This window comes from Felis catus, chromosome B4, assembly GCF_018350175.1.
Source record: "Felis catus isolate Fca126 chromosome B4, F.catus_Fca126_mat1.0, whole genome shotgun sequence".
Taxonomy (NCBI): domain Eukaryota; kingdom Metazoa; phylum Chordata; class Mammalia; order Carnivora; family Felidae; genus Felis; species Felis catus.
In genome coordinates, this window is record NC_058374.1 from 67,694,498 (window position 1) to 67,715,729 (window position 21,232).

Here is a 21,232-nt window from a genome sequence, read left to right on the forward strand (position 1 = left end):
CATGGAGGTTAAAGAACACCCTACTAACGAATGAGTGGGTCAACCAGGCAATTAGAGAAGAAATTAAAAAATAATGGAAACAAACGAAAATGAAAATACAACAATCCAAACGCTTTGGGACGCAGCGAAGGCAGTCCTGAGAGGAAAATACATTGCCATCCAGGCCTATCTCAACAAACAAGAAAAATCCCAAATACAAAATCTAACAGCACACCTAAAGGAACTAGAAGCAGAACAGCAAAGGCAGCCTAAACCCAGCAGAAGAAGAGAAATAATAAAGATCAGAGCAGAAATAAATGATATAGAATCTAAAAAAACTGTAGAGCAGATCAACGAAACCAAGAGTTGGTTTTTTGAAAAAATAAACAAAATTGACAAACCTCTAGCCAGGCTTCTCAAAAAGAAAAGGGAGATGACCCAAATAGATAAAATCATGAATGAAAATGGAATAATTACAACCAATCCCTCAGAGATACAAACGATTAACAGGCAATACTATGAAAAATTATATGCCAACAAATTGGACAACCTGGAAGAAATGGACAAATTCCTGAACACCCACACTCTTCCAAAACTCAATCAGGAGGAAATAGAAAGCTTGAACAGACCCATAACCAGCGAAGAAATGGAATCGGTTATCAAAAATCTCCCAACAAATAAGAGTCCAGGACCAGATGGCCTCCCAGGGGAGTTCTACCAGACGTTTAAAGCAGAGATAATACCTATCCTTCTCAAGCTATTCCAAGAAATAGAAAGGGAAGGAAAACTTCCAGCCTCATTCTATGAAGCCACTATTACTTTCATTCCTAAACCAGACAGAGACCCAGTAAAAAAAGAGAACTACAGGCCAATATCCCTGATGAATATGGATGCAAAAATTCTCAATAAGATACTAGCAAATCGAATTCAACGGCATATAAAAAGAATTATTCACCATGATCAAGTGGGATTCATTCCTGGGATGCAGGGCTGGTTCAACATTCGCAAATCAATCAACGTGATACATCACATTAACAAAAAAAAAAAGAGAAGAACCATATGATCCTGTCAATCGATGTAGAAAAGGCCTTTGGCAAAATCCAGCACCCTTTCTTAATAAAAACCCTTGAGAAAGTCGGGATAGAAGGAACATACTTAAAGATCATAAAAGCCATTTATGAAAAGCCCACAGCTAACATCATCCTCAACAGGGAAAAACTGAGAGCTTTTTCCCTGAGATCAGGAAAACGACAGGGATGCCCACTCTCACCGCTGTTGTTTAACATAGTGCTGGAAGTTCTAGCATCAGCACTCAGACAACAAAAGGAAATCAAAGGCATCAAAATTGGCAAAGATGAAGTCAAGCTTTCGCTTTTTGCAGATGACATGATATTATACATGGAAAATCCGATAGACTCCACCAAAAGTCTGCTAGAACTGATACAGGAATTCAGCAAAGTTGCAGGATACAAAATCAATGTACAGAAATCAATTGCATTCTTATACACTAACAATGAAGCAACAGAAAGACAAATAAAGAAACTGATCCCATTCACAATTGCACCAAGAAGCATAAAATACCTAGGAATAAATCTAACCAAAGATGTAAAGGATCTGTATGCTGAAAACTATAGAAAGCTTATGAAGGTAATTGAAGAAGATTTAAAGAAATGGAAAGACATTCCCTGCTCATGGATTGGAAGAATAAATATTGTCAAAATGTCAATACTACCCAAAGCTATCTACACATTCAATGCAATCCCAATCAAAATTGCACCAGCATTCTTCTCGAAACTAGAACAAGCAATCCTAAAATTCATATGGAACCACAAAAGGCCCCGAATAGCCAAAGGAATTTTGAAGAAGAAGACCAAAGCAGGAGGCATCACAATCCCAGACTTTAGCCTCTACTACAAAGCTGTCATCATCAAGACAGCATGGTATTGGCACAAAAACAGACACATAGACCAATGGAATAGAATAGAAACTCCAGAACTAGACCCACAAACGTATGGCCAACTCATCTTTGACAAAGCAGGAAAGAACATCCAATGGAAAAAAGACAGCCTCTTTAACAAATGGTGCTGGGAGAACTGGACAGCAACATGCAGAAGATTGAAACTAGACCACTTTCTCACACCATTCACAAAAATAAACTCAAAATGGATAAAGGACCTGAATGTGAGACAGGAAACCATCAAAACCTTAGAGGAGAAAGCAGGAAAAGATCTCTCTGACCTCAGCCGTAGCAATCTCTTACTCGACACATCCCCAAAGGCAAGGGAATTAAAAGCAAAAGTGAATTACTGGGACCTTATGAAGATAAAAAGCTTCTGCACAGCAAAGGAAACAACCAACAAAACTAAAAGGCAACCAACGGAATGGGAAAAGATATTCGCAAATGACATATCGGACAAAGGGCTAGTATCCAAAATCTATAAAGAGCTCACCAAACTCCACACCCGAAAAACAAATAACCCAGTGAAGAAATGGGCAGAAAACATGAATAGACACTTCTCTAAAGAAGACATCCGGATGGCCAACAGGCACATGAAAAGATGTTCAGCGTCGCTCCTTATCAGGGAAATACAAATCAAAACCACACTCAGGTATCACCTCACGCCAGTCAGAGTGGCCAAAATGAACAAATCAGGAGACTATAGATGCTGGAGAGGATGTGGAGAAACGGGAACCCTCTTGCACTGTTGGTGGGAATGCAAATTGGTGCAGCCGCTCTGGAAAGCAGTGTGGAGGTTCCTCAGAAAATTAAAAACAGACCTACCCTATGACCCAGCAATAGCACTGCTAGGAATTTATCCAAGGGATACAGGAGTACTGATGCATAGGGCCACTTGTACCCCAATGTTCATAGCAGCACTCTCAACAATAGCCAAATTATGGAAAGAGCCTAAATGTCCATCAACTGATGAATGGATAAAGAAATTGTGGTTTATATACACAATGGAATTCTACGTGGCAATGAGAAAAAATGAAATATGGCCTTTTGTAGCAACGTGGATGGAACTGGAGAGTGTGATGCTAAGTGAAATAAGCCATACAGAGAAAGACAGATACCATATGGTTTCACTCTTATGTGGATCCTGAGAAACTTAACAGGAACCCACGGGGGAGGGGAAGGAAAAAAAAAAAAAAAAAGAGGTTAGAGTGGGAGAGAGCCAAAGCATAAGAGACTGTTAAAAACTGAGAACAGGGGCGCCTGGGTGGCGCAGTCGGTTAAGCGTCCGACTTCAGCCAGGTCACGATCTCGCAGTCCGTGAGTTCGAGCCCCGCGTCAGGCTCTGGGCTGATGGCTCAGAGCCTGGAGCCTGTTTCCGATTCTGTGTCTCCCTCTCTCTCTGCCCCTCCCCCGTTCATGCTCTGTCTCTCTCTGTCCCAAAAATAAATTAAAAACCTTGAAAAAAAATTTAAAAAAATAAAAATAAAAAAAAAAAACTGAGAACAAACTGAGGGTTGATGGGGGGTGGGAGGGAGGAGAGGGTGGGTGATGGGTATTGAGGAGGGCACCTTTTGGGATGAGCACTGGGTGTTGTATGGAAACCAATTTGTCAATAAATTTCATATTAAAAAAAACACTTAGATTAGCTCAGTGACAATCTCTGAAGTTTGTCCCTGAGATAGTAAGGATTTGTAGCAAAATTCTCTAATATCCAATACTGTCTTAGAATACACCAAAAAAGGGTGACACAACTATATATATAATTCCAATAGTTTTATTTCCATCCTCTGTCTTCTAGCTTGCATTCTGTTTATATCTATTTCCTATTGATTTACAAATCTGGTTTATGTTAGCCCTTTTCTGCATAGCATGCAGAAGAGGAATATCATAACTATTAAGATACTAAGCCTTATTCTTTAAAACTCTACCGTTTCCAACGAGCATCCTTTTACACAGAACTATGAAATAAACTACACCTTTTTTTTTTCTCTTGAAACAGTTCATTGAAAATAAAAAGGGTCAGCAGTTAGAATCAGTACATTCTTTGAAAGTGATACCTAATGAAGATTTGCTTTATTTGCTTGGAAAGCTAAGGCTGAATTCCTATGATCTTTCTGAGTTGCTACTCTGAACTGTTTACCCAGCAAACATCACCTTTAATGTACATTAAATGCCAAACTCTACACCAATCCTTAAGCATCATGAATGCACTTAAAACCAGAGACAGTGTAGTGCTGTGTCAATCCAAAACCATCCCCCCAAGCTGGAACTTTCTGATATATATCACTGTGCCCTGTTTAGGGTAGTGAAATATTTTCCCCTTAAAAGGGCATAGTCCAACCCTTTCAAAACACATTCAAGAACACTGCTCCTTCACCACTACATCTTGAGCTACCTGACTTCAATGTTCCTATGGATTTTGAGTTTTTTCACAGACTTCTCATATACTTAATAATCATGTGAGTGATATATTTACTAAAAGATCACTATTCTTGGATTTACAAAAGAAATGCTCACCATCATATATTAATCACAAGATATTTACATGATAATCACCAAAGATCAATTATAACGTATGTAATATGTTTCTACTTCAGGCAAGTTTTAGATGCAAAAAGATAATACTGAATCTAGCCACCTGCTGTAATTACAACTCACTTGATAACATATTTTTCAAATTTAGTGCAAGACTCACAACTCCATTTTAACAGATAAAAAATTAAAATAATAAAACACTGAAAATTGAGATTCCAGGCTGGTAAATTAATTCTCCTTTGCCTTCAAGGACCATGTAGAACATCAACACTGATGACTGACATATCTGATAACCTGATGGCAGCAGAGAGTAAACAAGAGACCAAGGCTGAAAGTACATAAGAAAAAAAAAAAAAAAATCAGCATGTCCCCGCTGGAATCTTTCAAGTAAAAAGCAGACAATATATGACCAGCAAATGAGCAAATTTTGTGTTACCTGGTGAAAGATTCTGTGTTAACAAAAAATCTTGCCAAATATGCAAACATAAGAAAATGTTAATTCTACGTAGGTAGGGGAAACACCTCGAAGTAATTTGACATTGGTATATGAGATAGGTAGTTTGACCAAGGTTATTTAGAGAGTTGTGATTATATTAAAAGCGGCAAGATATGCTTACTTTGACAGAATAAGATGTGATATTAAACAAATGAATGTATTTTGCACAGATATTAAGTAGTTTTAAACTACATGGCAAAATATAGGGACTTGCACAAAATGCACAGTACTAGTGCTAGAAATAAAGCACACACAATCACATCTACACACATATTGTCTTTTTTTTTTTTTTTTTCCACTCAGCTTTTTTTTTTTTTTTCTTCAGAGCTTTATATCCAAAGCTCTGTGCTAGGGATTTTGGAGATACAATGATTCACAGACATCCTTTGCTTCAAGGAACTTACACACTAGTAATCATCGAACAAAACAGGATTACATTTAATTGCTATGACTGAAGTTTGGGCATAGTCTAGGAATAAAGGACAAAAGTTATTTCAACAAAGATAGTTAGAAAAAGTGTCATGGCAAAAACAACATTTATATTAGTCACTGGCCAATGCAGAAAAGGGATATATTAGAGGGAGCTGACAGAAGGTGCAGGTTAACATTTTTTAGGGAAATTTTGCATAGAATAAAGAGTTCCAAGGTATACCATTCTAAGAGTTTGAGGAAAAAAAAATATATATATATATATATATATATCAGAGAGAGAGAGAGAGAGAGTGTGTGTGTGTGTGTGTGTGTGTGTGTGTATCCTTATAACCATCCTAATAAAAAAAACAGAACATTTCCATCATCCAGGAAATTCTCTATACCCATCTGCTTTCCAGTCAATCTCCACTGCCCCAGACAACCAATGACTGAATTTCTGTCCCCATAGCTTATTTTGCAGGTTAATGAACTTCATATGGAATTATGGAGACTCTACTCTCTTGCATCTAGCTTCTTTCAATCATAATGTTTTTGAGATACATCCATGTTGTTCTATTTCACTAATTGATTATCTATCCTTACCAGTCTGTCTTGATTACTTTAGCTTTATGCTAAGTCTTGAAATCAGGCAAAACTCTCCCAACTTTGTTCTTCAAGATGGTTTTGGCAATTCTAGATCCTTTACTTTTCCATTTTATCTGCGCCCAGTTTTTGGTAGTGCTGTGATTTTTAAGCAATATGCCCATCTCCTCTAAGTTGTTGAAGTTATTGGCACAAAGTTGTTCAAAGTGTTCCCTCATTATCCTAATAACGTCCACTGCAATGATGTGCTCTCTTTTACTCCTGATACTGATAAATTGTGCTTTAGCTTTTTCTTCTTAACCGGTTTAATAAGTCATAATCAGTTTATCAATTTTACTAACCTTTCCAAAGAATCAACATTGTTAATTTTTTCTATTGCTTATCTGCTTTCTATCACATTGACTTCCAGTCTTTATTATTTTCTTCTGTTCTCTCTGGGTTTAACATGCCCATATTTTTCTAGCCTTACATGAAACTTAGACCATCTGATTTTGCCTCCTCTAATATAATCACTCAGCCCTAAACACGGCTGAGGCTGAATTCCACCCATTTTGACATACTGCATTTTCTTTCCATTTAAAACTATTTTCTAATTTTTCCTTCTGATTTCTCCTTAGATTCATAAGTTATTTAGAACATGCTGGTTTTTGAAGATTTTCTGGCTATCTTACTAATATTTAATTTAATTCTGGTATGGTCAGAAGCCATATGCTGTTAAGATTCATTTTTAAAATTTATTAACATTTATTTTATGGTCCAGGATATGGTCAGTTTTAGAGAATGTCTAATGTCAATCTGAAAGAGGCTGTTAACAGTGTTGTCTGGTTTTCCTATAATCTAACTTTTTGTCTGGTTGTTTTTATCAGTTGCAAAAAGTTTCAAATTCTCCAAATATGAGCCTGGATTGATCTCTTTTTTCCTTTAGTTCTGCAAAGCTTTTTTATTTTATTGTAGTGAAATATAAATAAAATAAAGCTTACCTCTTGATCATTTTTAGGTGTAAAGATCTATTAACATTAAGTCCATTCACAATATCGTGCAACTACCATCGGCTAATTTGTGTTTATGCATCTTGAAAGCTCTCTAAAGAAACTATACATTTTTTATCATTATTATTTCTGATTAGTTCATTGTATTATCATTATGAAATGTCCCCTTTTATCACTGGTAATACCGCTAATCTTAAAGTCTTACTTTGTGTGATTATTAACATAACCACACTAGCTTTCTTATACTTAACTGTTCGCATAGATCTCTTACTTTTAACCTATCTATGGCTATAATGCCATATGCCATAATGCCTAAATTGTGTCACTTTTAGACAACATAGGCTTGTGTCATGCTTTTTGTGCACAATGAAAATTTTTACCCTTAATAATTGTTGTAATAATTGGGTTTTAAGTCTACCATTCACTATTTGCCTTCCATTTGTTCCATCCATTGTTTTTACCTGTGTTCTTCCTTTTCTAGACTTTGTTTAGCTTATCCAAGTATTTTAAATATTCCATCTTAATTCTTATAATGGCTTCTTAGCTATGTATTTTGTATAATGTATTCTGGTGGTTGTTCTGAGGATAAAAACATGCATCATTACTATTTAAAGATAATATTATAACTCTTCAGAAACATGTAGAATTTCCATTTACTCCCCTCAACTTTTTTACTATTGTCATCATATATTCTATAGCTCTATGCATTACATTTAAATGTAAAGTCACAGGTCTTTGAAAAGTTTGAGGCAAAAACAAAGAAACAAAAAACAGATAATGTCCTTTATATTTAGCCTCCTATTATGATAGTTGGTATTCTTCCTTACTGTAGATGAGCTTTTATCTAGGATCATCTCTCTCAGTCTGAAGAACTTCTTACAATACAGTTGGTCTGGTGGTGAGATTCTCTTAATTCTACTTTATCTGAAAACATTTTTATTTTACCTATATTTTGAAGGATATTCTCCTACCAGACTGACATTTTTCTTTCAGTACAGTTGACCCCTGAGCAACATGGGAGTGAGGGCACCCACCCTGTGCAGTCAAAAATCTAAAAATAGCTTCTGACTCCCCTAAAACCTTAACCTACTGTTAACTGGAAGCCTTACCAATAAAATTCAATTAAGTTAATTAACACGTATTTTGTATGTGATACATATTATGTACTGTATTCTTACAATAGAAAAGCTGGAGAGAAGAAAAATCATAAGAGAGATACATCTATAATACTATACCATATTTATCAAAAAAAAATCTGTTCAAACCCACATTATTCAAAAGTCACCTGTATTTTAATGACGACATGCCATTGTCTCCGGACCTTCTAATGTTCCTCTTGTAAAGTTGGCCATCATTTCTATTGCTGTTCCTGTAATGTGTCTTTTTTTTTTTTTTTTTCTGGGATCCTAATTTTCTCTGGACCTTCTGTTGTCAGCCGTGTGATTATGATATGCTTGTGTTTGCTCATCTTTATATTTATCATACTTGGGATTCACTATGGTCTGGAATCAGTAGTGTTTCAACCAAATTTTGGAAGTTGGCCGCTGCTTTTTTTTTTTTTTTGCTTTCTCTTTCTTTTTTAATTTTTTTTAATGTTTATTTATTTTTGAGACACAGAGAGACAGAGCATGAGCAGGGGAGGGGCAGAGAGAAAGAGGGAGACACAGAATCTGAAGCAGGCTCCAGTCTCCAAGCTGTCAGCACAGAGCCCGACGTGGGGCTCGAACTCATGGACCGTGAAATCATGCCCTGAGCTGAAGTCGGACGCTTAACCGACTGAGCCACCCAGGCGCCCCTCTTTTTTTTTTTAACACATTTTTCCCTCATTCTCTTTTTGTTGGACCTCAACAAATGTAGACAAAAGTCTAATGTATATTAGACTACTTAGAATTAATTACAGGTATATAAGAATATTCAACATTGTACCCTAGGTCACTGAGGCTTTTTTCTTTTTCAACTTTATTTTCTCGTTTTCATATTAGATGATATCAATGGATCTGCCTTCAAGTCTCCAGACCCTATCTTCTGTCATCTTCAATTTGTTAAGCCCATCCAATGGATTTTTTAAGTTTTAATTTAATTTATAATTTCAGACATTGTACTTACAGTATTAGAATTTATACTTGGTTCTCTTTTTATAGTTTACATTTCTTTGCAGAGATTCACCATCTGGTCACTCAACATGACTATCTTGTTTGCTAAGTCCTTCACCACATTAATAATAGCTGCTTTAAAGTCTTTTTCTGTTAATTCCAACATTTGCATCATCTTGAGGTGTGTCTATATTGGCCAATTTTCTTTTAATTATGTATCATAAATTCTGTTTATTCACATGTCTAATAATTTTTTGTGTTGTGAGTATCGTGATTGATAAACTATAAAGACTCTTAGATTTTGTTCTCTTCTTCCAAATAATGCTGACTTTTTCCTATCAGCCTCCTTGAGTTTGGGGAGCTTTGGTTTTATACTTGGGTTAGTGTGAATCTGTTTCAGTTTTGGCTTGGTCTTGGGGCAAATCCTTAGTCATGCAACAAAGTCTTTATTTCTAAGGCATGATTCTTCTGCAGTTCTAATAGAAAACCTAAGCTGCAGCCTCAAGTTTCAAAATCCAAATATGTCACTCCTCCCATGGGCAAGAAATAAAATCTCTCCCAGTTTTTATCATATTGTAATTATTGTTTTCCACAGGCTCCAAGGAATCTCTCCTGTATATTCATAGTTCTGAGGTCAGTAAATATTTGCAGATTAATATTCAGATTTGGGGGATTTCCTCCTATATGAGTCATTCTTTTCCTGGATTTTCACCTTCAAATTCCATCCCACTCTGTCCACCCCAAACTCTAGCCATTGACACTGTAAGCCAATAAAGCTGTAGTTTTCTACTTAAGTTATAGCTGTCCAGTATAGATTAAGGGCTGTCCTCAAGTAAAAAGTCATAAATGTAGACTTTGAGAATCAAAACCCCTCAGTTCCAACCCACCTTTGGAGATGGTGTTTTCCAATGCTTTAAACAGTTTTAACATTCTGTCTGTGGTTTATAACGGTCATCTTCAGGGAAGATTAGTCTTATACAAACCACTCTCATTAGCAAACTATATTCACTTTTTACCTGGAAAATTCAGATACCTGAATATGAGGGATATTTTTATTGCCATATTTAGATATAAGATAGAAAATTAACCTAAGACTTTCTGGAGATAACAGCAAACAATATCTTACGAGTTTGTAAATATGTTGGCCATCATTAACTCATTTGATCCTAATAACACTGTACAACTGCTAAAACGTTAGCTACATGAGGATATTAGAACTCAGGTAAATTAATGTGCTGTGAAAGCAAGTCTTAAATCTTTTCCTCCCACAACACTATGATACCTTTATAATAAATAGTCTTGTATCCTAATTTTGTCAATGACAAAATTACTAATATCCTCAGCATTAAGATATTAACTTGTAATCAAGCTGTTAGCCAAATCCATCTTCCTTAAAATGGCCACTGCACCGAATTTTTTTAAATGTTAATTTATTTTTGAGAGACAGAGCATGAGCGGGGGAGGGGCAGAGAAAGAGGGAGACACAGAATCCAAAGCAGGCTCCAGGCTCTGAGCTGCCAGCACAGAGCCCGACCTGGGGCCAGTACTCATGAACCACAAGATCATGACCTGAGCCAAAGTCGGGCACTTAACCGACTGAGCCACCCAGGCACCCCTGCACAATTAGATTTTTTTTTTTAATTTTTTTTTAACGTTTATTTTTGAGACAGAGAGAGACAGAGCATGAATGGGGGAGGGTCAGAGAGAGAGGGAGACACAGAATCCGAAACAGGCTCCAGGCTCTGAGCGGTCAGCACAGAGCTCGATGTGGGGCTTGAACTCACGGACTGCGAGATCATGACCTGAGCTGAAGTCGGACGCTTAAACAACTGAGCCACCCAGGCGCCCCAACACAATTAGATTTTTAAGACATCTTTATATCCTGTATTTTGTATGGAGCCAAACACGAATGATCTATTAGTACTAAATTATAACACTTTCCCCAGCACCAATTTGTTTAGAAATGTCACCCTTTTTGAAATATTCTGAAAAGCATATTATTGACATGATTTAAGTTGTAAAATATTATGGAGAGGCTAATTTTTCATCACAAAGTGGTATTATTTTGGAAATTATTTTCAGTACTTTGAATAAGCAAAATAAATTCAATGTACTGCTAAAGAGAATCCAAGGGATTTAAAGTTCTACTCATACCTACTGAAGACAGCCTTTCTATGTCACCCTCAAATTTCCCAACAGTAATCACAGCCCTCCAACCAGCTGCTTTAAAACTTCTCACTATTGGATACAGGAGTACTGATGCATAGGGGCACTTGTACCCTAATGTTTATAGCAGCACTCTCAACAATAGCCAAATTATGGAAAGAGCCTAAAGGTCCGTCAACTGATGAACGGATAAATTGTGGTTTATATACACAATGGAGTACTACGTGGCAATGAGAAAGAATGAAATATGGCCCTTTGTAGCAACGTGGATGGAACTAGAGAGTGTTATGCTAAGTGAAGCCATACAGAGAAAGACAGATACCATGTGTTCACTCTTATGTGGATCCTGAGAAACTTAACAGAAGACCATGGGGGAGGGGAAGGAAAAAAAAAAGTTGAGAGGGAGAGAGCCAAACCATAAGAGACTCTTAAAAACTGAGAACAAACTGAGGGTTGATGGGGGGTGGGAGAGAGGGGAGCGTGGGTGATGGATATTGAGGAGGGCTCCTTTTGGGATGAGCACTGGGTATTGTATGGAAACCAATTTGACAATAAATATCATATATTAAAAAAATAATAATAAAATAATTAATTAAAAAGAAAACACTTAAAGGGAAAAAAAATAAAAATTAAATAAATAAATAAAACTTCTCACTATTGCCCACACATGACTGGTCCTTTCATACCAGGGGGTTTTTGAAAATTACATGCCACCTAGAATTTCTTTCTCCCTAAGCCTGGAACTTATTCAAAAAGACTCAGTTCAAATATCTTTCCATCATAAAGCTAAGTTATTCACACACCCTAAGAGCTTCCATAACACTAGCCACCATTTAATTAACATACTGATGAAAAAGTCTCTCCATTAGTCTGTGAGGTGGCTGAGAACAGGTATGTTTCTTATTGGTCTATCTCTAGTCCCAACCACAACAGTGGTTTACAGGAAGTGCCCCCCAAATTTTTTTTAACGACTGAATGATTTCCATACTAATTGAAGTCTGCAAGTGTTACACCTCACTATCTCACACCTACATTCTGGCGGGAGCCTCATAAATATTTTCTTTGCATCCATCCAACAGCCAAGTGTTCCAATCAATTCTGGGCATTGCTCTCATGTTAATCTTTGACTCACATTATAGCATGCTCTGCTCAAAAAATAATAGCTTCCCTTTGCCTATAGATGGAAGTTCAAAACCTCTGAAGCCTAGAATTCACAAACCTCTAGAATCTGGCTCCCCTCTTTCATGCTCCTCATCACCTCGGTTTTGAGCCTTCTGATCCTACCGTCAGCTAGCCTATACTCTGTCCCAGTTTCCACCTCTGTCCACAAATTCTTCAAAGAACTCAGAACAATGTCACACTGTCCATGAATTAGCTTGAAGATATTCCAGAGAAATCTCTCATACAGATGTTGCTAACACTAATATTTTGTGCTTCTCATTCAACACGTACATTTCCTCAAATTCTATTTCTTTAGCACACAGACAAAAAGCATCACATAAATGATGAGTTTATCTAGCACATACGTGTGAAAATATCTAGCACACTCAAACACTTCACAAACAACTGTCCATGGATTAGTGAGTTAACTCTAATTTTAAAAAATTAAATCTGAGAATGAAGAAAAATCAACACAAAAGAGTATGACTTAGCCTCTCTATAGATAAACCAGTCTTATTACTCTAAGTCACATGGTAATTTATGTAATTATAAATAGAGGAATACTCATTTGGAAACCAGCTCTGGCCAAGAGAGACGAACAAAAAGTGTTCTGGGGCCAGGGAGGCATATTATTTTGAGAGATGGAAAGTTACATGGGCTCAGAAACTAATTTTCATTCTCTGATTTTTATCCTTAAGAAACACTTATGATTAATAATTTAGGTTTTAAGCTATCTATGAAGTAAATGTATTCCTCAACATACATTAATGAATTGGTATTTTGGTTTAAAAATCAATACCATTTCACTTTAGGTAAGAGTCCCTTCCCTAGAGCCAAATCAATTCAGCTCTGTTCGATAAACATTAATTGAGCATTTTCTATGTTCCAGGCCCTTTCCTAGATCTAAAAATGAGTACAAAGTCAATGACACTCAGGAGCTCCAAAGTGAATTAGAGAAGACAGACAAAAAAGTAACTAGTTCAATATAACAGAAGCATAAAACAGTGAAGCTATGTATAAAGTCTAATGAAAGGACAAAGGGACAAAACCAGTTTCACATGATACACAAAGCAGAGATTTAAAGGAGGAACAACAGGTGGACGAGTAAAGCAGAACAGGTTAGGAAAGCATTAGAGGTGAAGTGAGCAGAAGGAAGAAAAAAACGCAAGATGCAATTGGTGTATAGGATATACAGTCATGGTTGTTGTACAGAGGCGGAGGGAGGGAGGCAACGCTAAGTTCTACCATCTAGAAAAGCAGGCAGAGACTGGACAATGGAAGACACCACAAACCACTGTTTTGTTTTTGTTTTTGTTTTTTCCTATGGGAAATGGAGAGGACTTGAAATATTTAAGCAGTGGCATGTCCAAGTAAGTGTTTTACACAATCATGGTGACACTTGTTAAATTTACTCTGTTATATATTTACCAAAGGCCTGCCGCATGCCAGGCTTTAACTCAGCAATTAAAAAGAGAAAGTCTTCATTTGCTTGAAGTGTAATGAGTAAATCTATGTTCAAATAAGCAAGATTAAAAAAATATCAGCACAGAAAATGGCAAACAGTGATAAAACCTGGTATCATTAATGCTAACTACTGAAATACCTCTGCCATCTTTAGAAGCACTATAATACATTAGGTAAAAATAAATTTTTTCCAAACGTCATGAGTCATCAGGGAAATGCAAATCAAAACTACAATGAGATGCCATCTCACCCCCACCTATGATGATTATAATCAAAAGATAATTATTTATTACTGTGCAGAAAAACTGGCATCCTCATACATCGCTAAGTAGAAATGTAAAATAGCACAGTACCCTGTAGAATAGTCTGCCCGTTTCTCAAAAGGCTAAACATAGTTACCATATGACCTAGCAATTCCACTCCTAGGTATATACCCAAGAGACATGAAAACATGTCCACCCTGAAAACTGTAATGTTCACAGCATTTTTATAACAGCCAAAAAACAGAAATGTCCATCAACTGACAAATGGATAAACAGACAGTGGTTTTATCCATACTATTTGCCAATAAAAAGAAATAAAATACTTACACATTTAACAACATGAATGAACCTTGAAAATATGTTAAGTGAAAGAAGCCAGTCAACAAAGGACCACATATTGTTACATGAAATATCCCAAATTAGCCAATCCATACAGACAAAAAGTAAATTGATTGCTTAGAGCTTGGAGGAGCTGGAAGGTTGAAGGGTGGCAGCTAAGGGGTACAGAGTTTCTTTCTGGGATAATGAAAATATTCTAAATTTGATTACAGTAACGGCAGCACAGTTCTGTGAATACACTAAAAGCCAATGAATTATATTTTAAATGGGTAAACTGAATGGTATGTATCTCATTAAAGTTGATTTTACAAAATTCTAATTTTTAATGATCTCTTCAAAATCCTTATTCCTCTTTCCTCATGAAGCCAGATGACATTTTTTTTCCCAGAAAAGAAGGTCTGATAACACTAGAGTGCTTTAAAAATACTAGCATTCAATTTTCTACTGGCAATGCTCTTTTCTAGAAAAACTCATCTTCTAGTCGTTCAGCAGAAAATAATTTATTTCTATGACATCCAAACAATAAAAGAACAGTAGGTTTGACCCATCTGGCAGAAAACATGGGTTATTCTTTCAAGAACATCAAAAGCTAAGAAGTTTTTCTATCTGATTAATCAGTTTCATCTTCTATATGTTTTAATCTGATCACTAGTGTAGAAAATTTCAGTAACCACATTTTAGATTATAAACTGTTGGAAGGAGAAGGAGGAAGAAAGAGGTTACATTTCAAGTAGGAAAAACTGGCTTTAAAGTCTACTCTGTTAACAGCCATCTGGCCCCAAACAAATATTTAAAATGTTAGTAGCTTGAAGTAGAGTTTCAGAGGCAATAAAAGTCAAAAAGGAATAAAAAAGAAACAATGTTAAAATATCAAAACTCTTGTAAAATAGGGGACATCTTACTTCGTAATATACAAAAATTTGAGTATGAAAAAAATGCTGTACTTAACATTTACACCCACATTTTAATTAGGATTTTTGAAATATACTGCCACAAAAAGGATGAATTATTTATTGTTATAATTTTATTTTTCTTAATGTTTATTTATTTAGAGTCAGAGCACGAGCAGGGGAGAGGCACAGAGAGAGAGAGAGAGAGAGAGAGAGAGAGAGAGAGAGAAACCCAAGCAGGCTCCACACTGTCAGTGAACCACGTCATGAACTATGACATCCTGACCTGAGCTGAAATCAAGAGTTGGACATTCAACCGACTGAGCCACCCAGGTGCCCCAATTGCTATAATTTTAAATAAGTTAGTATTGCTGACAATTCTAAAGTTGATGTTGAGGTAGTACTTCAACCTTTATTTGCTTATAACCACACTCCTATTAGCCCAGGAAACAGATGAGTTAAACACACTGCTAAGAATACTAAATACTGGAAGAAAAGAACACACGGAAAATTCACCAGCTGAAAAAAAGGTAACATGTTTGCACGTGGACACAAGTGAATGTGTATTCATGCAAACAATAAGCGGAGTTCTAAGTGATCTAAGATGTTAATGCATTCATCTGAATACCAGCCCAAGTTAGTTTTCCCATCCTCATATATATATATATATATATATATATATATATATATATATATTTTTTTTTTTTTTTTTTTACCCCTCGGTTCTCTAGTATTGTGGGGAAAATGCACTGCAAGTATATAGCCCCAACTTCAGCTGGGATCCCATGGATGTGGAAAATTGTTTTTGTCTCTATTCTTTTATATTTTCTACAGAAGCTATAAGCATTTAACAGTTATCTTCCCTAGGCATCTTCCCTATCACCTCCAAGCCTCATCTGTACTGATAAAGAAAATACAAGCCATAGGATGGCTTTTCCTTCAACCTCACAACTTACCTATAAGAGCACCATCCTTTTATTCATTCATCAGAATAAATAACTATGTGATTCAGTGTTTATTGATCATTTCCTGTATGTGAGGCAGTGGGCTAAAAACTTCACCTATAATAATTTAGATCCCACAATAATCAAACAAGACAAGTATTTTTGGTCCCATTTTTTACAATACAAGAGTAAAATTCAGGGAGCTAAGTAACTTGTCCAAGGTTTGAAGCTAATGAGAGGCAGAAAGCAGATCTGAATCCAAGTTTGTCTATAACACTCTGTCTCTGAAAGTGTTCTAATGCCTGACCCAAGCAAGTCTCCCACTGCTACAGAGGGACACCACATTCATAAATAATTTTCAATACTGTATGATCTTTCTCTTTTTTCTAACCAGTACAAAGATACCTACATTACTATACTTAAGTAAAAAAAAATATGGCTTATGCACTTTATATGTTTTCATTTAAAAACAGATTTTTATCAGTTAAGGTCTCTTTGCAAACTTAAAACCCAAAAAATAGACTTTTAATAAAAGCATATATATATTAGTTACATAATAAGTTTTTTAACTTAATGTAAATGATTTAGATCTGTTTAAAGACATGGGTTGAAAACTGACTTGCACTGAGTTTCCAAGAAAAACTCAAAATATCACTTTACACTAGTAACAGTTATCTGTCTTTCTGCTCATCTACAGAGTGGAAAAGAATGATGAAATTTCCTGTTTCTTCAATTTTCCAGTAATTTCTCAGTTTGGCAGAGATTCATTCTTTCAAAGGTAGAAAGTGGTTTAGCAACATCTGCAGAAAGAGCTAATGCTTTTAAGAACTGTGTCCTCTCTTTAATGTCCTGACAAATGTAGGCCCTAATTGGCATCAATGAGTTTTCTCACATAACTTTTAATAAAACTTCATCAGGCTCAGTCTTTAATGGCTCATCAAGGCACATGATTTACTGTGCTTTTCACATAGAAGCTTGATTGCCTACATCCGCACCACATCAAACCCTTTTTTCTTCAGCTGTTAAGAATTCACTTCAACACTGTAAGCACCATGCATTTATATAAGGACTAGAGTCTGTCTTGTTCAACATTCTATCCCCAGCACTCATACAGAGTAGATGGTCAATAAACATTTGTTGTAATACATGGTGGCAAGAAAATAACTTAGAGAATACTGTGTAACCTGCCACAGGTTTTTAATAAAATTTCCCCGAAGCAGTTACATCAATCTGTTGTTTTGAATACTATGAAGTATGATATCAAAATCCAGAGCCTATAATATCTTTAAGCTTTAACAGAAGATTAGTTTGTTTCTATGACAGTCAGTTTGAAAATATTTTAGAACAGTTTTAAAAACATTTTTCTCATCTCTTCTGATTCAAAATAAGCCAAATAGTGATTAAAGAACAATTTGTGTATTTTAAATTTATGTATATAATAACATATTTTTATATAGCTATATCTGTATCTTTAAAGAGTGGGTTTTCTTTCACTCAGGTCAGAATGTAGATTCTTCAATCCAAAAAAGGATGTTAGTTATATCTGCAGTTCATAAACACCTTGTCAATCACTGATACAATTCAAGAACTCCATACATATTTATTGCTGCATTCATTTTTAAACAAATATTGCAAAAGATTACACACAGTGTGAGAAATGTCACCTAAATGCTAAAAAGTCTGTAAATATCAATTCATAATGGTAGGTTCCTTGTCTATCATTAAAATAAATATCAGCTTCTTGTCCACTTTCAATTTTGCTGAATGCCACCCACTTATAAATTAGTTATAATGATCCAAAACACCCAGTTATATTTTCCTATCATTTCTCAATTTTTCTCCCATTCCATAAAAAGATGATTTGAAAATTAACTGTAAGGACAATTTACAGACCTCCATCCATCCTTCTGGAGATAACTGAAGGCTCCATCCACAACACTTGCAAAGAACTGGCCTCCAGTGATGAAGAGAGTGTTAATGGTGACTAATCGACCTCTTAAATTGGGCGGTGAGACTTCAGCGATGTACACTGGCACTGTCATGGAGGCAATGCCTGTAAAGAAGCAATGTAAAGTCAACAGAGGACATTTACTCAAGATTTCTGTTGTAAATACTGACGCTAGACAAAGACACACATACACAGCCTTGGTTTTCTACTTTAAACCAAGATTCACCAGATACTTAAAGATTCTGTCTGAAACTAGTGACTACCACAGATAAGTAAAGACATATGTGGAGATACCGATCTCTGAATATCATTTTTCATATTATCATGTAAATGCCTACAAACGAAAACTACCTCTAGAGCTATCTGATAACTTTACAACGCATATAAAGCACACTTTATAAGTTTTGTGGATGAAAAATAAGAAAATGCTCTCTAGATAGAATATAGTTATCAAAATATTTTTAGTCTATACAGAAATATAATCAGACAATGGTGAGAATAAAAATTACCCCAGAATCATATTAACTGTTCAAAGTCATCAGTTCCAGTAGACACACACCAAAACTGTTAATTGGTTTACTAATAAGAAATCCATACATTAAATCACCCTATTCAATTGGCTCAGTAGAGAATTCTGAAGTTGATTATAATGGACAATACTATGGAAATTTACAGTCCTCAAGAACATATGATCTTAACCATAAAATAGATGGCTTTATGGCTAAGGTGTATTTAGCTGTATGTGCTTAAAATCTGTTTCTATCTAAAATTAATGCAGCATAATCTATGGTAATAGTTCTAGAACTTCACTGATCACTAAATCACTTATGTGGCCATCTCTCTCTCTCTCTCTCTCTCTCTCTTTCTCTCTCTTTTAATGAAGATGAAGATGCTCTCACCTCACCCATCCTAGACCTACTAAATAAAAAACTACAGAGATGGGAGATGGGTCTTTTTACGACTTTAGTTTTTTTAATTTTTATTTTATTTTTCTAGAGAGAGAGTGAGTTGGGGAAAGGGGGGGGGGGAAAGAATCTCAAGCAGGATCCATGCTCAGCACTGATCCCAATGCAGGGCTTGATCCCACAACCCTGGAATCATGCCCTAAGCCAAAATCCAGAGTCAAACATGCAACCAAGCCACCCAGGCACCTGGATCTGTCTTTTAAAAATCCTCCAAGCATTCCTGATGCACACCATCAGGTGAGCTAATCCAAATTTGAGCTAATCCAGAATTATTACCTAAAAGAAAATCTTGGTACTCTTGGCCGTATCTAGCTCACTTCCCAGTAGCACTTCCAATTTCTAGGTATGTCTGATTAATTAATCCCAAACTAATCAATATTCATCTAATCGATATTCACGAAAGTAAGTTAAAAACAATCAAAAAGGATTATCTAAGAAAATATGATCATTTTTATATCTATAGATACTATAAGTTGACCTCTAGATTAAACCAGAACACCAATGGGTTGCATAACACACCCATGAAGAAGAAACTGCCTTTTTTTTTAATGTTTATTTATTTTTGAGAGAGAGAGAGAGAGCACGCGCGCACATGAGTGGGGGGAAAGCAGAGAGAGAGGGAGACACAGAATCTGAAGCAGGCTCCAGGCTCAGCTGTCAGCACAGAACCCGACACAGGGCTCGAACTCACGAACTGTGAGACCATGACCTGGGCCAAAGTCGGACACTTAACCAACTGAGCCACCCAGGCGCCCTAAGAAGAAACTGCTTTTCATGAATTAATCATTACAATGCCAACAAAATAGCCTATATTAAAGGTAGCAGTACCAAAAAACCTGTTGCCGTGTTTTCTGTACAAGGGCTGCTGAAGGTGCTATCTACCACATTCCAGATAATGGGAGACATCTGTCTCCAGTCTCAGTGACTACAATAGTTGTGCCTCTCAACAACTGACCTGTGTTTATGGGCACCATAAACCACACAGTTGTTTTTTATTTCCCTCTTTAGGCAGTCACAGAGGCCCACCTCTACCAAGCGTTTTGGACTTGATGGTATTTGTTCTGCGAGCTCGATTCCCTCCTGATGCCACCACTGTCTCAATTTCCACCTATTTTAAACATGTTTTACCACATTTTTATTTGCTTTGTTCCATCTTTGACCCAAGCAAATAAACAAACAGACAAGATTTAAGTAATATATCTGCTTCCGTACTACTGAAAAACTACTAATAAGTCTGCACACAAGTCAGACGATTAAATCTCTGAACTGTACACTCTGTAGTTTCCACCAGTATTATTTGCTGCTGTAGCATCTGTCAACATACATAAATATACACGAAAAGAACCTTAAGATTTTAAGAGTTTCATAAAATAAGCATGTGTCAGTAGATAAAGTATAGTCTTTACAATTAAATCATCACCTAAACAGCTGAAAGTTTCTATCTGACTGCTAATCAATTTAATAACACAAATCATACTAAATTGGCTTTCATCTAACTTGGAAAGAGGAAACATCTGATGCATATGTTGACAAGTTAATTGTATATTCTTTTTAGTTCTTTTACAATTAGAACATCTCAATAAACTTAATTGTCCGGACTTCTTTTCCGGCTTTGGTCTGGCTGTAAACAGAAATTCTGTTGCTCTCTTCAGACAGACATCTTCACTCAACCATGTAACCTGCACATTTAAGCATGGGAAATCAGGACTGTGGTTTTAGGCAGCACATGCTTGTCAAATAGCCCATAGATTTTACTTGACAGAAATGCAAGGATGTCCTCAGGCCCTTATAAAGGTTTATTATTAAAAATAAACACTAGAACCTTGAAAAGTAACAGGAATTGGCAAAGAGAAAAGACTGAGGAACTATAAAAAGACAGACTCACTGGATTTACAATTGAAAAGAACCCCAAAAGATGTGTCCAAGGAGTGTTCACATTGACTTAACCAGTGTTAGAACAGCCTATGTTCAATATTTCACGAGGACTGGTTATTTTATTTAATCCTCAGAACACCTTTCTAAAAGACAT

At 36.0% G+C, this 21,232-nt stretch overlaps 1 protein-coding gene across 1 annotated transcript in view; it reads right to left on the reverse strand.

The window, feature by feature from the left end:
• The window catches only part of SLC2A13 (solute carrier family 2 member 13), a 385,620-nt gene that overhangs the window by 311,005 nt on the left and 53,383 nt on the right, over positions 1-21,232 (reverse strand). The window contains exon 2 of the mRNA XM_023256944.2: positions 18,184-18,343. Coding sequence (XP_023112712.1) covers positions 18,184-18,343 — 160 coding nt within the window. The remainder of the gene's footprint in view (positions 1-18,183; positions 18,344-21,232) is intronic.